Raw genomic sequence first — 19,583 nt, forward strand, 5'->3', positions numbered from 1 at the left:
TTAACAGTATTATGGATACTATTTGCCTATTCCTGAGGAAGCATTTTTTCATGTGTCTCAAAGCTCAAGAGGCATGAGAGTTCAAACACACCCTGTCCCATCAAAACATATATACAAGAACCAGGCTCTGGATGAGAAGATAACAGCAACAACCAAGGCCATGCTTCTCATTGTACTTCAGGAAGATTAACCAGATGTCTCCATAGATGGAACCAGTTCTAAGAAAACCATAATGCAACTTACGTTATTCATCAAGCACAGTAGGGTCAAGCCTGCTCTTACGGAAGATCTTTCGAAAGTACAAGACCTTCTGTATTTGATAAATATCAGAACTTGCTTTGCGGTGCTTCCAGAACTGGTGCCATCCCAATTTCACACCACTGTAGTTTCATAATGTTGAGTCGAAAGAATGAAACCATAGTAGCTGCAATGCAGCTTAGGCTTACTTTAGAGGAGTTTCTAGTCATCATGTCCTCATCCCTCACAATGCCCATAAACATTGTATCAATGACGGCCAGCATTTTTGGCAACCCTACCACAAGTCTAAAAATAAGAGAAAGTCACTAGTGCGACACACACACAGCCTCCCTGGGCTGTTTTGCCTCTTCCTCACTTAGGCAGGGAGCTAAAGGCTGCACATTGTAGGTGCAGAAGGCAGAACAGCACCTACAGTATGACACTGTGCTGTAGCCAAGTCTGTGCCCCACTGGAGCCACAACTCTCTTTCCTTTTCATTAGCTCTTGTGTCTTTAACAGTAATGTGCTGTAGAAGTTAGGAGTTGATGATGTTTTAACTTCGTGCCATGCAAAGTTTCACCTGCTGATTGCTGTGGACCAGGCTGCCTAAGGCACAAATGTATGCCAGGCTGTGTCCTACTCACACTGCAACCCCACCACTGGCATCACCCTGCTCATCTCTGTATGCCATAGACGCTTCAGGCAGCTAGCTAAGTTGCTGCTGCTGGTGGTGGTGGCTTTCCTGTAGTCAAAAATAAGAACAGTGCATTAAATTATAAATTGGATGATATTTAAGTATGCACCCAAAACATGAAGGAAAGCAGACTTCCCTGGAGGAAGATAGTGGACTAGAAGGAAAGCTATTTTTGCACCCAAACCCCAGGGTCTTTTATTAGAGAACATGGGAACTGATAGAATCTAAGCCAGAGGTCAGCAAACCTTTTCAGCAGGAGGCTGGTCCACTGTCCCTCAGACTTTGTGGGGGGCCGGACTATATTTTTTTTGGGGGGGGAGAGGGAAATGAATGAATTTCTATGCCCCACAAATAACCCAGAGATGCATTTTAAATAAAAGCACACATTCTACTCATGTAAAAATACCAGGTAGGCCCCACAAATAACCCAGAGATGCATTTTACATAAAAGGGCACATCACGCTGATTCCCGGACTGTCCGTGGGCCGGATTTAGAAGGTGATTGAGCCGCATCCAGCCCCCGGGCCTTAGTTTGCCTACCCATGATCTAAGCAAATAGAAAAAAGCACAGAACAAACAAAATGAGAAGATTTGTGGATTTGAACAGCTTACTAGAGCCTCTCTTCCATTCGACGACTGTATTTTCAAATCAAGCTCCTTGCTTGCTTCACAATTTATTGCTAGTTGTTGAAGGTAAAATCGTAGAGCCCTGGCAGGGAGCTAATTAATTTTCTTGGGTCCCCATGGTGGTGTCTTCTCTCTCTTTTCTGTTTTCGATCTTACTTTACTCAGGGCAATAGCTCACAGAACTCTTCAACTGCAGCTTTGACAGAATAAGCTCCAAAACAAGGACTTTTGGATACAGAAGAACCAAATAAATTAACAATAGATCTCTCATTTCCCCATACTCTTTGGGGGGGGGGATGTATATAATAGCCTTTCTGGATTTATACATGAATAGATCATCCAGGAAATAGCACTTCATGTGAAGTATAGCATAATCATGAAAGGGTCCTGTATCCTCTCGGTCTGCCAACTAATAATAAGCCAGACCAGCACTCATGTGAGTATTTGTGCATTGCTCCCAAAGCCCTTAATATGGCTACACACATCCTATTCTCCAAGCGCTAAGAGGTTTCGGGGCCCCCAACACAAACCTTGGGTCTGGTTTTCTTGGAATGAAGACAGATGGAGATTGGTGGTGTTTTCTTTGATATAAGGTTTATGCACACAGATGTACTGGCTGAGCTTGAGATGGAAGGCTCTTAGCACTAACACTCCTTCTTCTCCCAATAGGTTACAGGGGTGAGGGGCTTCCCACAGTGGCGGAGCTTCATGCTCCGGCACTTGGGGCGGGAAGCAGGTGGGGGTGGGGCTGGCGCGTGTTCTGGGGGCGGGGCGCGCAGTGTGGGGGGGGGGCAGCCGAGATTGAACCGTACCGGGATCGCGCTGCCTGGGGCGTCCCGCCCCCTACGCCCCGCCCTTCCTACGCCAGTGGCTTCCCACACCATAGCATTGGTTTCCATGTACCAGTCTCAGTTCCAAACTGCCTGACAATTCTCGCTCGCAGACACCTGAATGACATTACCTCCAGCCAGGAGTAGGGAGAGAGAAAGACATGTCCAGGAAAAGAAGGGTTTCCAGCTATTTGGCTTCTTTAGCATCACATCACCTGTACTCGGCCTTCTCTTTATTTCTGCAGAGACTCGTTCTCCAAAGGGCACCTGGCAGGATAAGCTTGCTCACCCAATTTCATCTCTTTAGCAGTGTCTTTTTTCTTTAGAACACAGTCTTACAGATATAAAAATACAGGAATAGAGGGGACTCCAAAAACCCATTAAGCCTAGCCCCAATGCACACGAAAGCTCATACCAAGAACAAACTTAGTTGGTCTCTAAGGTGCTACTGGGAGGAATTTTTTATTTTATTTTGTTTTGACTATGGCAGACCAACACGGCTACCTACCTGTAACTGGACCTATTTATCTACTTGCACTTTGACGTGCTTTCGAACTGCTAGGTGGGCAGGAGCTGGGACCAAACAATGGGAGCTCACCTTGTCGCGGGGATTCAAACCGCAAACCTTCTGATCGGCAAGCCCTAGGCTCTGAGGTTTAGACCACAGCGCCACCCGCATCCCCTTAGCATCTGAATACTTCAGATAAATAACCAAAGCAACATAAGCAAACAAACAAAAAAACTGAGTAGTCCTGTTTTCTTTACTCACACCTACTGTATGACGACAAATGATAAAAATTGTCATTCTAAGTATTTATTACTTATGCCCACTTTTTCCCTCTCTCCTCAAGGGTCCCAGATAGACATGATCCCAAAGTATTCCTTGATGGGGCCTTTCAGAGGACACATGAGTATCAAAAGTAGCTGTAAGTACTAAAGCATTCTTAGCAAAAACAAATGCTGCAGTCTTATTTCAAAAAACACCTTGGTGCTCATTCCCATGTTATTTCATTCCAGGAAAAGCAAACTGTTTGCAAATAATATGGAAATGGGTGTTACATTTGAACTGTATTCCGTTATAGTTCCAGAAGTGGCTTTTACATCATGTGGATGCTCAAGTATAATGTGGAAACTACTCTGTTTTCATGACCCTTTACTCCCATGTGAATGCAGCCCAAGTGGGGAGTATTTACAGGAGACCCAGGACACTTTCAATTTTTCACTATTTTCGGGTGGGATTCGGGTGGCAAATTTAATTTGAGCAATTAAATACAGGGCCTTCTCAGTGGCTGCTCCCAGACTCTAAAACTCCCTTCCTAGACTGGCTCCCTCCTTGTTCTCCGTCCACCAACAGGTGAAGATTATTTTACTTTTGGGGACCAGCTATTTTTTTTTTTTAAGTAAAGGGCTTTTAAATAGTGCTGTGCTGTTTTTACTAACTGTAATTTAATATATTTGTTTATATAGTGCTTTAATTATATTATAGTTCAATTACTTTTTAACTATTATTGTTATTTTATTTTATTTTATTTTATTTATCTATCTATCTATCAATCACCCTATACCTGCAGGTCTCAAGGCGGTTCACAAGACAAAATTACAATATAAAAAACCCCGTAATCAAAATATAAACAGAAAGTGCTGAATAACCCCCCCCCCAAACACACACACACACACACACACACACACACAAATAGTTTAAAACAATTAAAAACAATTTATTTATTTGTTTTTATAAAAATAAAATAAAAAGCAGTTTAAAAGAAAGTAAAGAGTACACTCTGCTGGGCAGCAGCAGTCCTTTTGTAGTCTGTCAGGCCCTGCCTTGGGCCTGGTGGAGAGAGGCAGGAGCAGGACCCTCAGTCTCCCAACAGGTGTGTTACCCTTTATATGTTTTTGTATTATATCTGTGTGGTTTTCATTTGCATAAGCCGCCTTGAGTCCCTGTTTGGGAAATTAACAACAGCAGCAACAACAACCTCAGTAATATCCAAGCTGACTGGCATCAGTTCTCCAGAGTTTACACCACCTACCTTTCCCCTGGAGATGTGAGACCTGAGACCTTCTGCATACAAAGCATGAGTTTTGCAGCGCTCTGGCCTTTCCCAAATGAAACACAAGCCAAAGTGACTCATCCCATAATCCAGCTCCAAGGTTCCAGAAATGCCACTCGTTTCCTGCTTTCCTGTATATGTTACTCATCCGTTCCAACCAGCAGCGCTGGACTGCTGTGGCCACAAGTGCCGGTGCAAATGGGGAATGCATTCAGGAAAATTACTTTAATGGTACCACTTCAACTTCAAGTTGCTGGGAAAGGTTACTGTGACCCACACTGCCCATCACATATGGACACCTACTTCAGATTGCTTTTATCCTTGCCTTCCTACCAAATAAAAATGCTGGAGCCTAACACTGACAATTAACATTGCCCCTTGGCGGCACAGAGCATTCAACAGTCAATCATGTTTACAGCTCCAGCTGCCAATGCAGACTTGAACTGACCTAGTGAAGTATCTGTGGGTGAGATCCAGCGTTGCACCAGCAGACATAACAGGTCTTGCCTTCCCGTTGCAGGCCCCCCATGCACCTAATTCTCTCCAGGAGGGGGTCACCCAGGCATCTGGAACAGATTGGGGCACATGTGAGGGGTGCAGGGAGGATAAGAAAGTCCTGTTGGCATGAACAGAAGCCCATGAGTCAAATGGACCCACACAGTTGGATATCACTCTATCTTATTTATTTATTTATTTACTTACTTACTTACTTATTTAGGTAGAGCGTTTGTAACTTACTCTTCAGGCAAAAAGGTTGGCTTACATACAATTAAAATAAGACCGTCCCTGCCCATAGGCTTACAATCTAAACACACACAGAGCACAAAAGGGAGAAGGGACAGTGAGGCAAGGTGAACAAATCTAATTTGTGCACCAACTATTAAACAGTTGTTCTTATAATAACCAGTTGATGCAGCTGAGGGCTAGAAGGTTCCTGAGACAGGTGGTCATTCAGCAAAGCTAATGGAGTGAGTTCTGCTTCCCACCTCTCCCATGGAGCCAGCTGGATGTCCCCAGGTGACGCTTGAGGGAGAGGAAGCCTAATGGAGCAGGTCTGTCACTGAAGAGCCAGTGGGGTGAGCTCTGCTTCCCATCTCTCCAACTTCTGTTTCCAGCAGAAGACCATTGGTACTGGTAGGGCAGAATGCAAGGAGGCTGACAGGAGTTTTTTTCAGATGCAAATTGCAGGTGTCAGGGTCCTGACCTGGACCGCAGAGGAGGGCATAAGGTTAAAGTCTGCCTATATTGCATGCTGGGGTTCCGATATGGATCACGTCCCTGCAGCTGCCATTTGCATTTTAGGGAGTGGGGGAGGAGCTCTTACTGCAGTGAAGTTCCAAAATTCTCCAAGGTATATAAAACAAAACCTGAAGGAGAAAAAGAATATTGTCACTTGTTTTTATGCAACTGGCCCCAAAGCACCCCTCAGCTACAGTTTAGTTTATGGTCTGCTATTGACCCTGTTTACAGGACTACAGTTACAGTTACATGATGACATAATGTGTGATGAATATTTTAGAATGGCAACTCTGGAAAGCATAAGTAATGGAAGAAGGCATTCAGATTCCCCAAACTTTTATATGTTTCTCACTTACTCATTTAATCTAAAAAACAAATAAAGTCCTGGCTGCATATTTGTAGTGCAGTGAAAATAGGCATGCATACATTTCTTTCTGCTTTTCCGCTTCCATCCTTTTTAAATCTTTCCAAATGAAGATGATATTGAAGATTAAACAACAGCAAGCACCATGCTCTCATGAGAGCTTTAATGGCAGATGATACATAAAAATTGTGATTTAATAAGAATACAGGGAGAGAACTCATACATTATTTATTGTAAACTATAGTGACTGAGTAATCAAACAGGTGTGGAGAAGCTATGCTGAATTATCACTTGTTTTGCTTCAGTTTTCTCATACAGTGTATTTCTTTGTGTAAGAATCCAGATCTTTCAAAATAAATGAATGTGCAAGATACTTCTTAAGCTCATTGACTGAAAAAAACATTTTTTTTTGTTTTCTTAGCCTTTTCTCCCAGTTCTTCATGCAAGTTGTCAAGCCAGTACATCATTCAAGATCACATGTCTACACATTACAGAAAATTGCTATCTGCCAAAGGTATTTGGACTGTCGAATAATGAATGTGCCCATCAAGCTGATAGCTACAATCACATAATGGGACTTGTTTCTTTGGCGGTTGACTGGCATCTTAGCAACTGGCAGACAAACTTAGGCCTAAGAGAGTATTTCTCAAATGCAAAACCCAGAGTGCGAGAGTAATTTCTAAGGGATCACATTTCCAATTGTTATGTCTAAAAATCTTAAATAAATATTGAGATTTGAGTTTTAATTCCCTGTTTTGTCTAGCAAGTGAGGTTGTTACTGCTTAGAACAGGGATGGGGAAACTGTGGCCCTCCGGGTGTTGTTGGGCTTCATCAGCCCCAGCCAACATGGCCAGTGGTTAGGGATGGTAAAGGTAAAGGACTCCTGGGCAGTTAAGTCCAGTCAAATTTGATTTTGGGGTGCAGCGCTCATCTCCGCTTTCAGGCCAAGGAAGCCAGTGTTTGTCCACAGACAGCTTTCTGGGTCATGTGGCCAGCATGACTAAACCGCTTCTGGTGCAACAGAACACTGTGACGGAAGCCAGAGCGCACGAAAACGCCGTTTACCTTCCCGCTACAGGGGTACCTATTTATCTACTCGCACTGGTATGCTTTCAAACTACTAGGTTGGCAGGAGCTGGGACAGAACGACGGGAGCTCACCCTGTTGCACGGATTTGAACTGGCGACCTTCTGATCGGCAAGTCCAAGAGGCTTGGTGGTTTAGACCACAGCGCCATCCGTGTTCCTTGATAGGGATGATGGGTGTTGGAGTCCAACAACTTCTGGGGGGGGGGTCATAGGTTCCCCAGTCCTTGTTTTAGGGGAAACAAATGTGACCATGAGCAAAATCTGTGTTGCAGTCCCACCTACATGAATGGGAGATGAAGGTGGTGGTGAAGATTTTTTATTATTACGTCATGGCATCTTTAATGCCTGTGCAAGGTTATTTCCTGGGCCTGTGGGTGGACTGGTTCCTGGTTCGTTCCAGTGCAGGCAAAACACCCAAACTTTCACCATTGGAAATCTCATGCTCGTAAATGTTCAGAACCATCTCAGCTACCCGAGGGGAGGCATCCATAATTCACAACTGAGAGATTTTACTTTCTTGGGTTCTATGATCACTGCAGATGGTGACAGCAGTCACGAAATTAGAAGACGCCTGCTTCGTGGGAGAAAAGCAAAGAACAAACCTAAACAGCATCTTAAAAAGCAGAGACATCACCTTGCCGACAAAGCTCCATATAGTTAAAGCTATGGTTTTCCCAGTAGTGATGTATGGAAGTGAGAGCTGGACCATAAAGAACACTGATCGCTGAAGAATTGATGCTTTTGAATTATGGTGCTGGAAGAGACCTTGAGAGTCCCATGTACTGCAAGAAGATCAAACCTATACATTCTGAAGGAAATCAGCCCTGAGTGCTCACTGGAAGGACAGATCCTGAAGCTGAGGCTCCAGTACTTTTGCCACCTCCTGAGAAGAGAAGACTCCCTGGAAAAGACTCTGATGTTGGGAAAGCTGGAGGGCACAAGGAGAAGGGGGAGACAGAGGATGAGCTGGTTGGACAGTGTTCTTGAAGCTACCAACATGAGTTTGACCAAACTGCGGGAGGCAGTGGAAGACAGGCGTGCCTGGCGTGCTCTGGTCCATGGGGTCACGAAGAGTTGGACACAACTAAACCACAAGAACAACAAAGCTGAACAGCACCTTATCTCTGTTCTCTGCCCCCACATTGTGAAGATGGAAAGAAGAGGTTCCCAACAGAACATGAAGGAACTAATCAAGGACTCGCATGACCTTCAGCCAATTCTTTCAGTCCATTACATTCCTTGAAGCCGAAGCCAAATTTTATAGGGACAAATTCTTCACACGCCAGGACCTCGGATGGAAGATCTCATTTGTCCAAATCAACTTCAAGTCTTACTTTTGCTCCCACGTTGAAACTGCTCACTGGAACAAATTCCAGCATGCTCTTTTTAAAGCTGCAAACCTTGATACGCAGAGTGGCAAGTCGCAGCTGCATCTGACCCAGGTTTCAGGCGTTCAGAAGAAATATCCTTCAAAGCTCAGTTTCAAGCATTTAAAGTCTGCACAGAGTCATTTGAAAGAATCAAAGCACAAAATTAAAATCTGTGAAGGATTTATTTTCATGCATTGCAAATCTTTCCCACCAGTTTCCTACTGGGCTAAACAGGGGAAATGGAGAAAAATGGCAGGCTTGCTTAAATAAAAGCTCTGCATGTGAAAATATAGGTAGTGCGCTGCTTATGACTCCCCCCCCCCCATAATGCCATCGTATCCCTGAGGTGCGGGTATTGAAATAGCAAAACTAACATCCATTGTTCCCTTAGGTAATCTAGTTTTAGTATGAGTTGTATCATGCCTAAGAACAGAAAACATTCATCTTGAATCGAAAGGTTTTGCTTTCACTCCCGAGCTAATTTACTGACATATTTTGGATTAGGGAGGCATTTTCCTTCCAGACAGGTTGTCGTAATTCGAACCTGGGGATTTCACATTATCTTGTAGTTTGGCTCCAAGAGCCCACCTGGTGTGCCTTAGTAAACAGATAGCTTGCGTAGTATAGACCTGCAAAATGTCCAGCTTGCTTAATGCGTGATGTACTATTTACTCAGTTAATTACTAAGGTAACAGTTGAGTTTTTTAAAATATTTTTTATTAAAGATTTCTCGGTTTACAAAAGTATTGCAATGTCTCTTTTTTCAAGTTACATTTTCTACAGATCAGTTTCATTTGTTGAGACATTAGTGTTACATTAGGAAGAAAAGGGGGGAAGAGGTGGAGGGGGCCATGGTGGGTGGGGGTGGCGATGTTTCTGTTTTACTTAATTTATATGTGGGGTTTTGTGTCAGTGTAACTTGTGCAGGTTCTCTTTGCTATTCGCTTGTGTTCCTTTGGTGGTGAGAGAAGTTGGGGTTGGCCTAGGATGTGGTTGTTTGTGATTGGCTGTGGTGAACTTTGTTTTCATGTGTGAGTGGGGTGGGTGGGTGTTTTTGGATCAGGTTAGCCATATTGATTCATATGCTGTTGGCGGATTCTTGTTGTCTTGTTGGGCTATGTACGTGATAAAGTGGAACCAAACCAGGGTGAAGGCGTCTTCCTCTATTTGTCCCCATGCCAGTTTCAGTTCATTGGTTAATTTTTCTAATAAGGCTGTTTCCCATACTGTTTGGTACCATTGGTCCATGCTTACTCCTGACAGGTCTCTCCAGTATCTGGTTATGATGTTTCTGGCTGCTGAGAGTAGGTGGGTTATGAGCTCTCTGTGATGTGAGTGGGCATTATTGTCTTGGAAGAAGGTAACAGCTGAGTTGAGATGTTGAAAGATAACCTTATTACATCAATGTCACATCTTAATCTTTTAAAATGCAGGGCTCTGGCAGTTGTTCATGGTAATGAGATGGAGCCATGCAAACATCTTAACCGTGAGCACACTATCTCTGTTTCAAGCATTAAACCAAACCTGTGTAGGGAGCACCGCAGCTCACATTCGTTCTTCCATATGCAGCCTTAACCACCAAAATTTTAAGCTACAGCTGAGGATTTGGTCTCATAATCAACGAAGAAGAAATAGAAACCTACCACAAATAATTTCCTCTTTTATATATCCCATATTGTGGTTAGATTTCTAAATAAAAGGTTTAGAGAAGGAGGTTACTTAAGAGCACACTTTTAATTGAATCCAGACTTTCAACAACCCTATCGCTTAGAAGCAGGTCATTCGTTACTCTTTCCTGTAATTTGTAAGCAAAATACTGAAAACATAGATAAACAACTTTTTGTTTTGTTTTGTTAATTCAGCTGCTGTTGATTCATCTGCTCCAAAGAGTTTGAGCACGAGCATTAAATGTAAGTATAACTTGTTTTGCTTTCAAAATAACGTCTGGCTTCACCTTGTTTGGTCTGGAAATATTTGCTTTGGACGATCCCTCTCGTTCTCTCCTAAAACCTTCATGCCATTTTCCCCAAACCACAATACTTTCAGTGTCCCATATAGCACTGACCTGTTGGAAAAGAAAAATAGCACTGTCTGTTACTTTAGCATTGTCTGTGTTGCATGGGAAGGGTGCTCTTACATCTGAATTATTTGTATGTGTTCATTAAAGCAGTGTTTTTCAACCTTTTTTGGGCAAAGGTACACTTGTTTCATGAAAAAAATCACGAGGCACACCACCATTAGAAAATGTTAAAAAAATTAACTCTGTGCCTATATTGACTATATATAAAGTAATTTTTCCATTTTCCCCACGGCACACCAGGCAACATCTCGCGGCACACTAGTGTGCCGCGGAACAGTGGTTGAAAAACACTGCATTAAAGTATCCTGCTAACATGTATTTTAATCTGATTCTCACAATAGTGGTAAAATCGAAAAATCTAAGCACAAAGTGATTTTTCAAGTTTAAGGCTGCAATCCATTATAAGACATTCATTTATAAGCACAGGTGTATTCCTTTGCATCCCAGCGCCCCCTATAGGCATGATGTGATTCGTTTAGATATGTTGAGCGTCCCTGTTGGGGGGGAAAATCGCGGCTTATACAAAAGATAATACTGATTTCAAGATTGCTGCTTCAAAGTGCATTGAAACCTCTTCCACTCTTGGGGATAATGAGATAAATCCAGACTTAAAAGCATTTATACCACGTTTTAAAAGAGGGGCAGGGACCCTTTTTCAGAGCATGATGGCCACGCTCTGTTGCGGACAAATTTCCAGGGGCCGCATTCCAGTGGTGGGTGGGGGCACAGGGGGAGGTTGCAATGGATGTGGCTTTGACCTTTGTACATTATATTTCAGTAGCACAAAATTCAGGAATGGTTACACTCACACCTCTCCATCCTCCATTCAGACAAGTGAGAGGTTCAAGGACGCATTCCAGCCAGGCAAAAACATCCAGGGGCATGTCCTGAGGAGAAGGAACTTGGCCTAGGGAGAGTCCCACAGGTCAGCTATAGCAGCACAATTCTATGCATATCTATTTAAGATTAAGTGGCACTGCGGCTGTCTTTAGGCAGTCGCCCTTCCACAGTTAACAATAGGGTGTAACCTGTCCCAGGTGTGCATAGGCTCCCTCTGTGATTTAGAATGTTAATCAGGCAACGTTCTAACCAGGGGACATGGAGCCTACCCATTGAGAACAGAATCTACTCTCCAGGCCATCATCCCTCCATTGTATGGATTATGAGGGGGAAGGGCTGCCTCATTGCCCCCCTCACATGGTTGTTAATCCTGTGAGGGCAAACACCTGAAAGGGGCTTGGGTTCAAGGGGATTTATTCTTATCTAAGTGTGTGTGTGTTAACTATGCATCCACATACCAACTTTCCTGTGGCCTTTGTGTCACCTGTAGTCGGACTAGTTAGATAATGGCGGTGCCACCAATGCATTTGGCCCCATGACGGGGCAAAACCTCATTCATGAAACCCCCTTCATAGGGAGTGATGCCTGTTCCCTATACATTGGTGGCATTTGGACACCAACTGTGAAAATTTTCATTCACCCAGGCTTTTGAGAAAATCAACGTTTACTAAAATTTCGGCAGCTCGTATTCCATTGCATGTTTTTGTTGTTTTTCGTTTTAGAAATATATTTTATTGCATAGATTGTGTTTTTATGCCGTTCACTGCCCTGAGCTCCCACGGGAGGAAAGCTGGTAGAGAAATGAAATGAATAAAATTATTTAATTTTTTTGGTTATTTCCATAAAGAGCCTGCAAAAAGATGTGCAGATTGTAAGCAATAAATAAGAAATGGAAGGAAGGAATGTTTTTTTTTTTTGCACAAAAAAGGATGGTTTGTGGAAGGGCCCCTGGGAGTATGATCCTAATTCGGGGGGGGGGGGGGGGAGGAAGCCATTTCATAATTCTACAGCCCTCTAGATTTTCTGGTTTGAATAATCTCCAAATGTCACAATGGGCCCCATGCAAGCAGATCTCCCCCACCCCACCCCACTCCACACACAGAGTTGCTACTGAATTCTGGGTTGGCTTCTGGACTTTATTAGCTACCCCTCATATTACCTTCCAGATTCATTCTCATTACTGGGCAGATTATCTGCTGAGCAAGCATTCCTCCCAAAACAACGTTCCTTGCAGAAGTGCCTTAGAATGATTAAAGAAGCGCAGTCCTCCTTCTTATGAGAGAAACAGCAGGACTTGCATAGCATAGCGAAAAGGTGGCTGAGATGAGGGGGAGAAGATTGTGCGACATAGCAAATGTGTTGCTAGCTCTGCCCTTAATCTGGAAGTTAGTCTTAGCTCATTAAGTAGCTTGTTTATCAATGGCATTGAATCTGCTCCTCTGCTTCTCCGCTGTCTGTGGCAGAGCACGGGTTGCTTGACTCTTGTTGTGTATCTATGGAAAAGCAGGTTAATTGGGGGAAATATTGTGGGTTTGTTTTATCTGCTGCCATTGCACCCATTGCAAGCCAAATCTATGGATACAGATGATGCAGAGCAAACGGAGCATGTTCTTGGGCTGGATCTACACTGACCCTTTTATCGTTATTAGAACGATGTTAGATACATCATTCTGAAACATCACAGGCCATACTGGTAAATTTAAAGCGTTCCTTACCTTGTTGTGTCCGTAACAATAGTTTCCCTATTGCCGGTTCCTGGTTGCTCTGTTACAAGCAGAATGCAATGTGTCCATCTATGTTACGAAAATAATTCCTTAACCCTTCCTTAATGTTATAAACCATTAATGCAGATCCGCCCTACGTCTACCTCTAACCAATGGATACCACATCTAACTTTTCTTACTATACCTAAGAAGAGCAGTTCTGCTGGCTCATGTTAATGTTTTACACAGCAATCCAACCAATAGGAAGCCAGAGTGACTTACGCCAAGGTAAATTATGCCGGTGGAGCTTCCCTGTTCCAAACTCCTTTCAGGAGCAGGGCTACTGCTGGCTGAGGTGGCCTGAACAGAGTTGAACTTGCACCACTCTTTTTGCCACGTTAACTACTGTGGGGTTGCCAGGTCATGTGACCAAGCTGAAAGGAGACTGGAATGGGATAGGTCTCCCCTGCCCAGTCCCAGAACACCCCTCTTTTGAGACTTCAGCTCAGCCCTGGCTCATCTGGGATGGAGGTCCTGCACTGGTATACAGTGTCGCTAGCTTCAGCTGGTGTAGCTCAGCCAGAGACCTGCCTATTCCAAACCTCCCTCCTCCCAGCACATCTTGGATTTTGATTTGATCCCTTACCCTCTAAGATCCTAGGTGGCAGATTTGCCATAGTTCCTTTCAAGGATAGGTGCTCTCCTTGTAATCATTTGAAATTTTGAATCGGTGTCTCCCATTCTTCTACAGTACTGTAGGTTATATCAACAAGTTAGATCAGTGGTTCTCAAACTTTCTTTATCTGGAACAAAATAAAATAAAACATTCCTTCCAGTAGCACCTTAGAGACCAACTAAGTTTGTTCTACTGGAAGGAATTTTTTATTTTATTTTGTTTTGATTATGGCAGACCAACACGGCTACCTACCTGTTTCTTTATCTGGGTAACACTTTCAAAATAAAAATTTGCTTGCACCACACTGATATTTTTAATGATAAGAAATACATTGGAAAACAAAAAGAAATAACTCATAGCAGTGCTGGATTTTTAACATAGAACACTACTTTATAATATGATCATGGGACATCCAGAAAGTATAAAACAATGCAACTACATAAGAACTTGAATCATTCGCAAAATATAACATTGATTGTCCTTGAATCTTCCTGACACATTTGCCATCCTCTCCTGCCACACGCATGTGGTGCGCCACACCCTTTGAGAATCACTGGATTACATGATGCATAATGTGTTTCCTGGTTCATTCTTTGAGGCCACATTGAGTATTTTATTTCACGGGCCTATTAATGAACAGGTGGCAAGATATCTGAATGTTGTCAAATCGCTGAGATTTGCTATGATTGTTAATTCGTAGCATGTTACAGGTAGGTAGCCGTGTTGGTCTGCCATAGTCAAAACAAAACAAAATAAAAAATTCCTTTCCCTGTAAGACCCTGTAAAAATTGCAGTCGTTAACAGGTTTTCCACACCTATCAGCTGATCACCCATTCCCACCACCCTTCTGAGTAATACCCCTCCTCACTCCCTCACTATATTTAAGGGTCTGGTGACTTCCGTTTCAGTGTATCTGAAGAAGTGTGCATGCACACGAAAGCTCATACCAAGAACAAACTTAGTTGGTCTCTAAGGTGCTACTGGAAGGAATTTTTTATTTTATTTTGTTTTAATTCCTAGCATGTCAACGCTAATGATTAATAACTTGTTCTGCTGAGGTTATGCATTTGTACTTTATATTTTGTACTCTGTTTATTGGTTGGCCAACTGTAACGAACACTTGATTGAAGTAATGTCAAGAGAGTTTTTAGGCTAAAGAAAACCAGTGCTATGAGATACAGAAGATGCTGAGAAGTATAAAGCCAAGGTGTGTGTGTGGGGGGGGGGTGTGTAACAATGCCTGGATTAACCGCTTAGAGTTGTTTTGAACATAATGTTCTTTGTCTCAACACGCATTGGCCTGTGTCAATATCCAGTCAGCTAAACTCACATCCAATCCACGCTTTCATGTAAATCCATCTTCAATTTATTCATTTATACATCATATTTATATTCCACATTTCCTCCAGAAGGAGCCTAGAGCAACAAATATCTTCGGCAAAATTAAAATTAATAACCAGACATATTTCAAAAATGGTTAAAATACAGTAAAACGTGTAACCAAATCTTGTGGCTCAAGAGGCCCAACAAAGCAGAAATGTTTTTTAGCAGGCATCTGAAAGAATACAGGGATGCTGACTAATATCAAGAGGCAGGGAGTTCCAAAGTACAAGTGCTGCTACACTAAAGGAATTACTTCTTACAAGTGAAGAGCAGAACTTGTAAATGAGCAAGTTCTCCAGATCCAAGCAACTGAGACGGAATATATGAGGTAAAGCATAGCTGTCAGCTTTTCCCTTTTCTTGCAAGGAATCCTATTTGGAATAAGGGAATTTCCCTTTAAAAAAGGTGAAAGTTGACAGCTATGGGGGTAAAGTGATCCCTTAACTAAACTGGTTCCACACCATTAAGGGTTTAAATACCAATAGTAACACCTTGAACTTGGCAGCCAGTCAAAAATCCTGTCAGAAATCATGTTGCAGGATAACTTGTAATAATTTAGTAGTAACTTGAGCACAACCTGTACAGAAAATAATCTGCAGATGATCCAATACCTAGCTGTAGAAGAAGGAATAATGGATGGCTGAATCTGACTTGAGATAAAAGAGATGGTGGAGATGGGGTGAAAGGTCAATGCAAGGCCAGCTGCAAATCAGTTTTCTTCTTCTGACCTAAACAGGATTAAATTGCTACATAGGGACAATCTAAGGTGCGATCAGTTGCTAATGGATTTACAGAGGGGAAATTAAAGCAGTTCTAAATACAGAGACTAAGGGGGAAATAAAACAAACAGCACAATGAGGCAGAACATCTACTAGCTGAGGGAGAGAAAATGTTCTCAGTTCCCAAAACATACAGAACAAATGTCAAGGAAGGGTAATTTTAATAGGTCTCAGTAGTTACCTGTTGGAGTTTGGATTCCCTCCTCCAAACTATTTTTGTTACTGGAGTAGATAATTCCCAGTGCTATTAAAACCTTACTTACAGTTCTGTAAAAGTAAAGGTGGATCTACACACAGAAAAGCCCCCCCCCCCCCCGCTATAAATAAGTCAGAAATTGAATCATTACAAAAGAAAAAAAGCGCAATGGAAAATTGCCTAGAATTTTGTTTTGCTCTCCAGCGCCATCTGGTGTTGCATGTTTATAATGCATTCAAAATGCTGGTTTTTGACTAATATAGCTGAGTCTTAACTTTCACTTTTGCATTCATGGTTGTTGTTGTTGTTTCCTTGTAAAACAAAAGACTGTACTGATTTACCAAAATGCTCAGTTCACTACCACAGGTAAGTCAAATCTGAAGTGGCTCCTGTGACCTAATGAACTCATTTTATTTATCTAAGGCAGCAATTCTTTACCTGCTTACTTGGGAGTAAGCCCCACTGAATTCACTGACATATATCCGTTTGGATATTTTAGGACTCTACTGTAACATTTCAAATAAGGCACCCACTCAAAATAAATACTCACTCAATGTAGGCTCTAGGCACAGAGTTAATAGGCCTAATGAGCAAACAATTCTTTAGACATAAAATGACTTAATATCTACCAGAAGAAGGTCCTGATTAGTATTTGCATTTGTAAAGGAGTATGTCAGAGTGATGTGGGGACATTGTCAATTTTCTGTTGTGTGAGGTACGCAGTTACTTCTTTAATACATTTTAAAACAATAATGGAAAAGACTTGTCCCTGATTAACGACATTACCACCGAATAAATATGGACCCATTTTTTTAAAAACCCATGAAGGTTACAAAAAATGGCAAGTGCTGTGATAAACAAGGGCCTTAACATAACTACCCATCATACTGAATGGCATCAGATTTTATGAAAGCTCATAAAGATGCATTCACTCTTTGAAAGCATAGCATGTACGTCACCTGTCCCACAGATGGAAAACAATAAATCCAGGTAATAACAAAGGATAAACGTATAAATTGTTCGATGGTAGCTGACAGGGCTTTTTTTCAGCTGGAACTAAGTTCAGGCAGCTCTCAGATGGGTGCCATTGCAATTATAAGAGAACAAAGGAGGCATTCATGGAGAGTTCTGGCACCTTTTTGTAGAAAAATAGCAGTCGTCGTTGATGACTTACAATAGGGGACTTACAATTGCCTCCCCCCCCCCGGTAATTAGCTTGGGGTGGGTGTGGGAGAACCCCCAGAAAAGTACACAGGGATGGGGATTGTTCTGTCTGGCAAGTTGATGTGCTTGTGCAGATGGAGCATTTATAGTAGCACCATGTTGAATTCCACCCAAGTGTGGTTGGACTACAGCTTTGTTGAACTACAACTTCCATCATCCTTGATCCATGATGGCTGTGTAGAACCTCCAGAATCCATCTGGGATGCCTCTGCAATACCAGAACCTGGCTGGCTACTATGAGAACAGGGTGCTGGACCAGATGGGCCTATGGCTTGCTCTAGCAGGGCTCTTATGTTTTCATTGGTCGTGTTGGCTAGGACTGGTGGGATTCCAACAACAACTAGAGTTCATCATGTTGGCTGCCTTTCACATACAGCAACTAAATTCAGATTCAGCGTAGATGATGATGATAATAATAATAATAATAATAATAATAATAATAATAATAATAGACTTTTATTTGTATCCCACCCTCCACGGCCAAGACTGGGCTCAGGGTGGCTAGGATAACAACAAATAGGGAACATTATTTATTTAACAATAACCAAGATGCCTGAAAAAATGTAATGCAAATGGGTTTGGGACCATTTTTCCATCTTGAGGTAAATTCCAAGGTATCTAGGGGTAATAACATATCCAAAACACATTTTTAATGTATTTTTGAATGAAGAATTGTACTGCAAAAAGCATAAATGTGCAGAATCCAAAGGATAATTACATTCTGATCCACATATTAGTTCAGGACTTGACTTACATCAGAATTTTAGAAACTGAATTCCTGTGGATCATGCAGGATCTCACAAGAGTTCTAAGGGGGTGGGTTAGCCAAGATGTGTTAGCCTGTATAAATCCCACAGTTGCCCAATAATAGCCTTTGCCTCTTCAGGTAAACTGAATTCTGTTTTTGAAAGCTACTTTGGAGCTAAGATTAGTCCTTCAGGCTCTTTGATCGTCAGCCTGACAATCTGCAAGCAATGTTTACATCCAGTCCAGGGAACAGCTATTAGCTTCCTCTTACTTGTTCCCCTTGTTGAACTCAGCAGGGAGGAAGATGGGGACAAAATTAGAATTAGTTGGCTCTGCCTGTCGTTGGCTCTAGCGCCACCTAGAGTTGGCCTCCTTGCTTTGTGCCAAATGGGCACCAGCCTCCACTGAGTTCTACTAATTGATATAAAGCATGTACAGATGTGACAAAAATGTGCAAGCAGCTTCTTCTGTAGTGATAGACAGTTGTTCATTCATTATTATGATTATTGTTGTTATTGTGGAAATCTAAATGAAATGGCACTTGGGTCATCATTAGCATTACACTCTCAGCTTGTGGATACTGGCAGAATTAATGAAACATAACATGCTGTGTTTGTTTATAGCAGATAAAGATGGTCACTGGCTAAAAATAATACTTGCAACGCATAAAATTAATAAGCTTGGGTCAGCCACAACACAAAAGCAAAGTTTAATACTTCTAAACTTTTAGTTTAGTACTTTGATTTCATTGTACACAGATTGTACAATGACAATAAAAGGTATTATTATTATTATTATTATTATTATTATTATTATTATTATTAAATGATGGGCAAATTGGTCAGTTTCAGTTCAGTCAATTTTAAGTTCAGTTTCCCACATTTCCTCAGCTTTTTTCTTTTTAATGATCTCAAGAAAATTCATTACCATTTTAGGGCGAACTTCTAATACACACATTTTTGTAGGCAATTTTGCAAAGCCATTCCTCTTAATATAATGCATTTTGTATCTGTTTTCACTAATGTTCATTCATATGCAGACTTTACCCTAGTATATGCATTACTGCCCATGTTACTTAGCTGGAGAAGTGCATTGCAAAATTCAGAGAAATGCAAGTTTTAAAGGGATCAGCTGTGTTTCTGTTTGCATAAGGTTTCAAAAAGTGCAAAATATGTATGTCCGCCTTCAAATGTGAACTGAATTGAAATTCCTAGTGGCTACTAAGCATGCTTAGCTCTCACTGGCCTGTTTTGGGTTGTTTCTTCTATTAGGGATTTTAATAAGGTTTGGGGAGTTTTTTGGGGTACTTTGTAAACCATGGACTTCCCCCAAGCCCATTGATTTATGCTTCTTCTGTATGATACCCGTTTGACTACATAAGGCTCACCACTCACAGTATGTAGGGTTTTTTTTTCTTTAAAAAAAAATACTCATACCTGAAGTAAGACATA

At 41.9% G+C, this 19,583-nt stretch overlaps 1 protein-coding gene across 1 annotated transcript in view; it reads left to right on the forward strand.

Annotated features, from left to right (window-relative positions):
• Positions 1-3,211: 3,211 nt before the first annotated feature.
• LOC117044650 (spermatogenesis-associated protein 7-like) overlaps positions 3,212-19,583 on the forward strand; it is a 43,185-nt gene continuing 26,813 nt past the window's right edge. The window contains exons 1-3 of the mRNA XM_033145459.1: positions 3,212-3,314; positions 6,467-6,559; positions 10,367-10,414. Of these exons, the coding sequence (XP_033001350.1) occupies positions 3,212-3,314; positions 6,467-6,559; positions 10,367-10,414 (244 nt within the window). The remainder of the gene's footprint in view (positions 3,315-6,466; positions 6,560-10,366; positions 10,415-19,583) is intronic.

Source organism: Lacerta agilis, chromosome 3 (assembly GCF_009819535.1).
Source record: "Lacerta agilis isolate rLacAgi1 chromosome 3, rLacAgi1.pri, whole genome shotgun sequence".
Taxonomy (NCBI): domain Eukaryota; kingdom Metazoa; phylum Chordata; class Lepidosauria; order Squamata; family Lacertidae; genus Lacerta; species Lacerta agilis.